This window comes from Octodon degus, unplaced genomic scaffold (genome assembly GCF_000260255.1).
Source record: "Octodon degus isolate 3935 unplaced genomic scaffold, OctDeg1.0 scaffold00029, whole genome shotgun sequence".
Classification (NCBI taxonomy): domain Eukaryota; kingdom Metazoa; phylum Chordata; class Mammalia; order Rodentia; family Octodontidae; genus Octodon; species Octodon degus.
The window spans coordinates 1,069,046-1,075,633 of NW_004524605.1; the positions used below are offsets into that span (position 1 = coordinate 1,069,046).

The following is a 6,588-nucleotide window of genomic DNA, read 5'->3' on the forward strand; positions in this document are numbered from 1 at the left end:
TGTGTGTGTGTGTGTGTGTGTGTGTGTGTGTGTGGCCAGCTCAGCCCACCAGGGGCGCGGCTGGCTATAAAGTGGTTATTCCAGGCATAGTGGTACACATTTGGAACCTCAGCTACTTAGTAGTGTAAGCAAGACACGAGGATCAGGAATTCAAGGCCAGCGTGGGCAACTCAGGGACAGGCTTCAAATAAAATTTAAGAAAAAGAGCCAAAAGCCCTGTGTGGTAGCCTGTGCCTACAGTCCCAGCACTAAGCACTGAAGGCCAAAGGAGAACAGTCAGCATGAGTTCAAGCCCAGCCTGAAATACAAAGCAAGACCTTTTCTTAAAGGAACAAAGCAGGGCAGGGCAGTGCCCTCCTATAATCCCAGATTCAGGAGGCTGAGACAGGAAGACAGCTACACATCTGAGGCCAGCCTGGGATACATAATGGAATGAGTTCAAGACCAGCCAGCACTACATGGCAAAACACTCTTAAAAAATCCAAAACCAAAGTGTGGTGGTGCATGCCTGTAATCCCAGTGCTTGGGAGGCTGAAAAATAGGAATATCACCATGAGTCCCACCTGTGTAGTGAGAACCTGTACAAAATACATTAAAAAAAAAAAAAAAAAATCCAAACCAAAGCTGCGGAGACGGTGTGGTGGCCTAAGTGCCTCCCTGGAGAGCAAGCACAAGGACCTAAGTGCGGTCCCTGGTGCTGCTTGTGTATGGTGGCGCACGGCCTGGAATCCCAAGTGCTGGGGAGGTTGGGCTGGGGTCACTGAGTCTGACTGCATAGTGAGGCCCTGTATCAAACCAAACCAAACCACCAAACCAAAAAGATCAGGGGAATAACTCAGTGCAACGTCCTAGGTTCAGTCTTCTTCTTTGTATTTATTTGTTATTTGGTTGTTGTAGAGCCTTATTACACAGTTCGGACTCAAGGTGATCCTCCTGCTTTCAGCCTCCCCGGCACTGGGATTACAGGCATGTACCACTACTCCTGGACTCTGGCTGACTCAGCCCTCCTTAGAGGCAGGGCTGGTGCAGCATGTGGTGCCAGGGATTGAACTGCAGTCCCTGTGCTTGTCTAAGCTTGCCTGAGCAGGTGCTTTAGTCCACTGAGCTATCTCCCCGGCCTCTCCTCTTTGTTTTTTGGTGGTACTGGGGATAGGATCACTGAGCCAATCTATGGTACCAGGGGAAGGCAGGCCAAGACACACCCATTCCGGGCATGCTGACAAAGCTGTGCAGAACCACAGGCAGGGCCTGTGTGCCTCTCTGAGCTCCCTTCTCACCTGCTCTGCCAGAAGCTGCTGCTGCTGCCTGTGTAGGAACTGCTGCTGCTGCTGCAAATGCTTCTGTTGCTGCTCCCTCTGTTTCTGCTGGTCTAAAAGCAACTGATGCTGCTTCATGACAGCTGCTTGTTGCTGGCTGCTGAGATATGGGGCGCTGTTGTGCGTGGTGGCCACGGACACAGCAGAAGGCTGGGTCCCGACACTGGTGGCCTGGGCTGGCACGGAGACACTGGAAGGATTCTGCTCCTGCCAACACAGACGAAGAGAGTTGGAGTCAGTGGGATGGCAATGTTTAAGCTCTACCGAGGCCAGTGAATTTGATGTGGACAGAACTTGCTTGAGGCTCCCTCTGCGCATGGCTTCAGCCTTCAGGCAACTCCAGCAGGCTGAGTAGAGATCAAATCCTGCGCTGCCTCCCAGGCCCGAAAGCACACACACACGCACCCCTAGCACCAGCTTGGCTCCCTCCAGGGACAGTCACGGCCGCTGCATTATTTCAGCATCACTGCTTACACTCAGAAGGGGACAATATACAATAGGAAAAAGGCCAGTAACAATTATTACACAAGTTCAACTTGTTGAGCTCCTCTTTAGTTCTTATTATCTGTATATGTAATCCTCATGAGAATCTTTTTTTTTTTGGAGACAAGGTCTCACTATACAATTTAGGCTAGCCTTGAGCTCACTTTGTGGCCCAGGCTGATCCTGCTGCTTCAGCCCCCCAGGGCTGGGATTACAGGTGTCTGCCACAACACCCAGAGTCTAATGTCAGTTCTTTTTGTTGTTGTTCTGTTTTTTTATTTTTATTTTTTAATTTTTATGTGTGTGTGTGTGCGCGCGCGCTCGCTCGCAGCCAGCTCAGCCCACCAGGGGGCGGGGCTGGCTGGCATGTGGTGCTGGGGGATTGAACCGCAGTCCCTGTGCTTTGCTAAGCTTGTTCTAAGTAGGTGCTTTAGACCACTGAGCCATCCCACCAGCCCTGTTGTTCTGTTTTTTGAGACAGACTTAGTTTCTATAGTTCAGGCTGGCTTTGAACTCATGGTGATCCTCTCTGCCTTGGAGTGCTAGGATGATGGAATGTGCTATCACACCCAAATTATCTTTTTTTTTTTTTTTTTTTTTTTTTGCAGAACCGGGGATTGAACTCAGGCCCTTGTGCTTGCCAGGCAAGCGCTTATTCTACTGAGCTATCTCCCCGGCTCCCTATTTTCATTTTTGAGATAGGGTCTCACTATGTTTCACAGATCCTGCTTCATTCTCCTAATAAATGTCACTACAGGCCTGCCACCACTGTAGCAAAAAAGCCAAGAGTCTAAAAAATTAATTAGGAGACTGGGGAGATAGCTTGACAGTCTAAGCCCCTGCCTGGCAAGTGCAAGGTCCAGAGTTCAAGCCCTGGTACCACAAGCCAGGCGTGGTATACTGGCTCCAGAACAGGGCACGGTGGTGCACTGGGGAGGTTGAGACAGGAGAATCACTACAAGCTAAGTCTGAGCTGTGTAGCAAGACTGTATCTATAAACAACAACAAAATAAATAATATATTAAATGTGCTCATTAAAAAACACAGGCACAGGGGGCCAGGATATAGCTCAGCGGCAAAAGCACCTGCCTGGCAAGCGCAAGGTCTTGAGTTCGATCTCTGGCACTGCAAAAACAAAAAACAAACAAACAAAAAACCAAAACAGGCACAGATGACTTTAAATCATGTAGCATGACATACTAATTATTATTATTATTATTTTTGTATTTAGGACAGGGTGTACAGGGTTTCACTACATAGATCAGACTTGTCATGATCCGCCTGCTTACAACCTCCTAAATGCAGGGATTATAGGTGCATGCCACCACAATCAGTCTTAATCACTGTCTCAGCACACTCTGGGGCAGGCCCAGGGATCAAACTCCCAGCCTCTGCCCAAGCAGGTGCTTTAATCCGCTGAGCTATTTATTAGCCTGCCGAGACACTAGTTTAAATGCAGATGTTTCCTTTAATGTTTATATAGTTAAAATCAACTCCTACTAGGCAGTGATACCCTACTTTTATTAAACATTAACTTGGATTTCTTTAATGTCCTCACCCCCCAAAAAATCAAAGGAGATGGCAGATGTTTATTTTTCCCTCTGTTCCACAACTATCTTGGCCCAATTTACTTCCAGTTCAGCAAGTAAATTTACTAGTGTCTGCGGCAGAATAACGCGAAGGGCACCACACACTTACCTGACCAGGTGGAACCAGTGACCGGAAGGGCATATTTCCTGGCTTTGGTTTCATTAGAAACAAGGGATTTTGCTCGCTATTCAGATGAGGCAGCTGCTGGGGGAGGTAGGCCATCAGAGCTGGCTTGCTCTGGCCAGATCCGGGGCCGCTTTGCCCACAGTCTGCTTTATAATGAGAAAGAGGTTTGGTATTGCCATAGTCCAGCACCGATCCTTGGTTAGCCACGGAGTTCTGACTCAAGTTACTTGGCGGCTGGTGACTCAGCAAGCTCACATGGCCAGGCTGAAGGAAGGGGCCTCCGGGCCGAGGGGAGCTCTTATTCACTCCAGGCATCATGAGCAGCTGGGAGCTGGGGAAGTCAGGCTTGTAGGCAACAGGGCTGGCAGGCTTCTCTACTGGATAAGAGACATCTAAGGGGCTGTGGGAGGGCCCTGTCTGCTGCCACGTGGACACCTGGCCTGGTGCTGCGGCAGCCTGGGGTGGGTTCTGGAGCATCTGGTCACGCTTCTGCTTAGCAGCAATCTGCTGGAGCTGGTGGGCAGAGGAAAGTTCGGGGACCCCTCCTGGGCCCTGGCCAGACAACACCACCCCTGTGAGGGCTCGCTGTGCACTCTGGGCCTGGGCTGATGCTGGCATCAGGTTTGGACTGGGGTTATCCGCTCCAGGCTGAGCAGAGGTGTGGAACAAGGTCTGAGAGCCCCCAAGGCTGGGGGAGTCGGCGCTCACAGATGTGGGAGGAGGTCCCAGGAAGGTCTGTCCTGCCGACCCCGCCCTCACTTGTGGAGAGCCTAACTGCTCCTGCTCAAAGGCTGCTGGAGAGAATTCTGTCTTAATATTAATGTCTTGGGACAAGGGGGTCTGTGTAGCGGAACTGGAAGGCTCTGGGTCCTTCTTCTCTTCAAAGTCCTCAGTAAACAGGTCCTTCATGTCTTCGTCGGGCACTGACCTGTTTAGCTCCTCGATGAGCTCCTTCCACTCCTGCTCGTTGAGGTTGAGGTCGGGCATGAGGTTGCTCTGTGAGATGGAGCCTCCAGCTCCGGCGATCATGCACGGCAAGTCGTCAACGGGCTCCTGCTTCAGTTCCTTACTCAGGCTTAGAGCAAAGGACTCACCAGCATTACTGCCTCCATTCAGGTGGAGGCCAGGGTCTGGCAGACATTTTTTGTTGATGGAGTCTAGCCCCAGGGAGTGCTTCCCAGCAGCCTGCAGGGCCTCTCCTGAGGAAGGCTTGTCAGGCTGACTGAGGGGTGAGGCAGGGGGCAGCCCATTGGCAGACAGGGCCACACCCAGAGGGGCCTCCCGGCGGGTCTTCTTATGCCCAGGAAAGAGGTCTCCATAGCCATTCTGTTGCTCGCCATTCTGAGGGGCGGTGGTGCTGTCAAGATTCCTTTTCACTGTATCGTGAAGATGCTGAAAAACATTGCAAAGGGAGGTGTGGGTAAGCAACATCGCATTGGAAGTTTTCTCTGCTTCCAACGGTCACTTAAAATCTGGGTCCCGCATCCACACGTGCTCTCTTGGGGCCATCCCCTCACAGGACTGTTCTGCCGCCAGCTTTGAGTCTCGCTGGTCACAATCAAATGCCAGGCTCAGCTGGGGGAAAATGCATTAGACCCTGGACTTCTGCAACCCTCTCTAGTTTTCATGACACAGCCAGATGCTACCTGACATCTAGTTGGAGAGTTTGGGAATATAGCTAAACAAAGAGCCAGAGGAGGGCCGTGGAGATGGCTCAGTGGAATAAGCACTTCCCTGGCAAGCGCAAGGGCCTGAGTTCAATCCCCAGTTCAGAGCAAAGAACAAAGAGCCAGAGGAAACACTAAGATTCTTGGGACACCAGTGGACTTCTGAGCCATACCTGAGATCAGACACTGCCTTGACTTTCCACTCATGGAACCAATAAATAACTGTGCAGAAGCTGGCTTAATCCAGATTCTCTTCCTTTCAACTGAAGGAGCTCTGCCTAGTACAGGCTCTGGAACTGGACTGGTTCTTCCAAGGTCACACAGGCTTCTGCCTTTCAGCTGTTATCCCAGCCTCCTCTCCTTGAGCTCAGTATCTTCTAACCCCTGCTCCCAAACGCTGCCCTGGTGAGCCTTGCCATGGTGTGCCACTGCGACATAATCACATTTGTCCTGTTCTCCATTCTCCACTTCACTGCCTTTAACAAACCTCATTATGGGCCTACTTGTGCCAGCAACAAGACTGAGGACCTAAAGACAAGCAGGTGGACACTGCTATTCAGGGCCTCTAACCTAGAAAACGGAGCGTCTCTGGGCATGGGCCCAGCATAAGCCAAATGTCCCACACAAGCAGCACAGCAGCGAGCAGCCCAAGCACTCAGGAGCAGGAGTCTCATGGTGAGAACATGGAGGTGGGACAGGAGGAGACCAGGTGGCATCTCCCTATCACCCCATCCCCGATGTGATGCCCCCTGCAGAGGCGTACCTGCATCCAGCCTCTAGACCCACGCTGCTCTTCTCTAGTTACTTTTATACCTGGTTTTCATCCCCTACCCAATAACCCCTTAGTACCGAGCACTGGGATGCTCCCAACCACAACCCTAGCCACTCATTCGGGTTTCAGGAGTCGGTAGCCAGCAGCATGTTGTGCTGCTTCCTATAGCTGTTCCGGCTTGGGTGTCTTGTCTGAGGCAGCTCTGTCCACATCAGCTCTCAGCAGAAAGCTGCCTGCTAGACACCAGTTTTCTCAATATGTAAGTTGCAATTCTTTCTTTACAAAAAAAAAAAAAAAAAAAAAAAAAAAAAAAATTTATTTACTTGACACAGGGTCTCGCTACACAGCTCAGACTCACAGTGATCCTCCTGTCGCAGCCTTTCCAGTGCTGGGAACCACCTCACCAGTTTTGGTGGCTGGCTCAGCATGGGGTTGGCATGGCTTGTGGTACTAAGGATCAAACTCACGACCTTGGGCTTGGCAGGCAGGGCTTAGACCACTGAGCTATCTCGCAGGCCCTAAGCTGCAATTCTATTCTTACCACATTTCCCCTGGGGATTGAACACAAGGCCCTGTGGATGCTAACAAGCATTTCACCACTGATCTCTAAAGCATTTAAGTTTTTATTTTTATT

At 50.8% G+C, this 6,588-nt stretch overlaps 1 protein-coding gene across 1 annotated transcript in view; it reads right to left on the reverse strand.

The window, feature by feature from the left end:
* Positions 1–4,902, reverse strand: part of Maml1 (mastermind like transcriptional coactivator 1) — a 12,458-nt gene extending 7,556 nt beyond the window's left edge. Inside the window, exons 1-2 of the mRNA XM_023713200.1 lie at positions 3,498–4,902; positions 1,278–1,523 (exon numbers count right to left, since the gene is read on the reverse strand). Coding sequence (XP_023568968.1) covers positions 1,278–1,523; positions 3,498–4,544 — 1,293 coding nt within the window. The 5' untranslated portion in view covers positions 4,545–4,902. The remainder of the gene's footprint in view (positions 1–1,277; positions 1,524–3,497) is intronic.
* Positions 4,903–6,588: the final 1,686 nt, after the last annotated feature.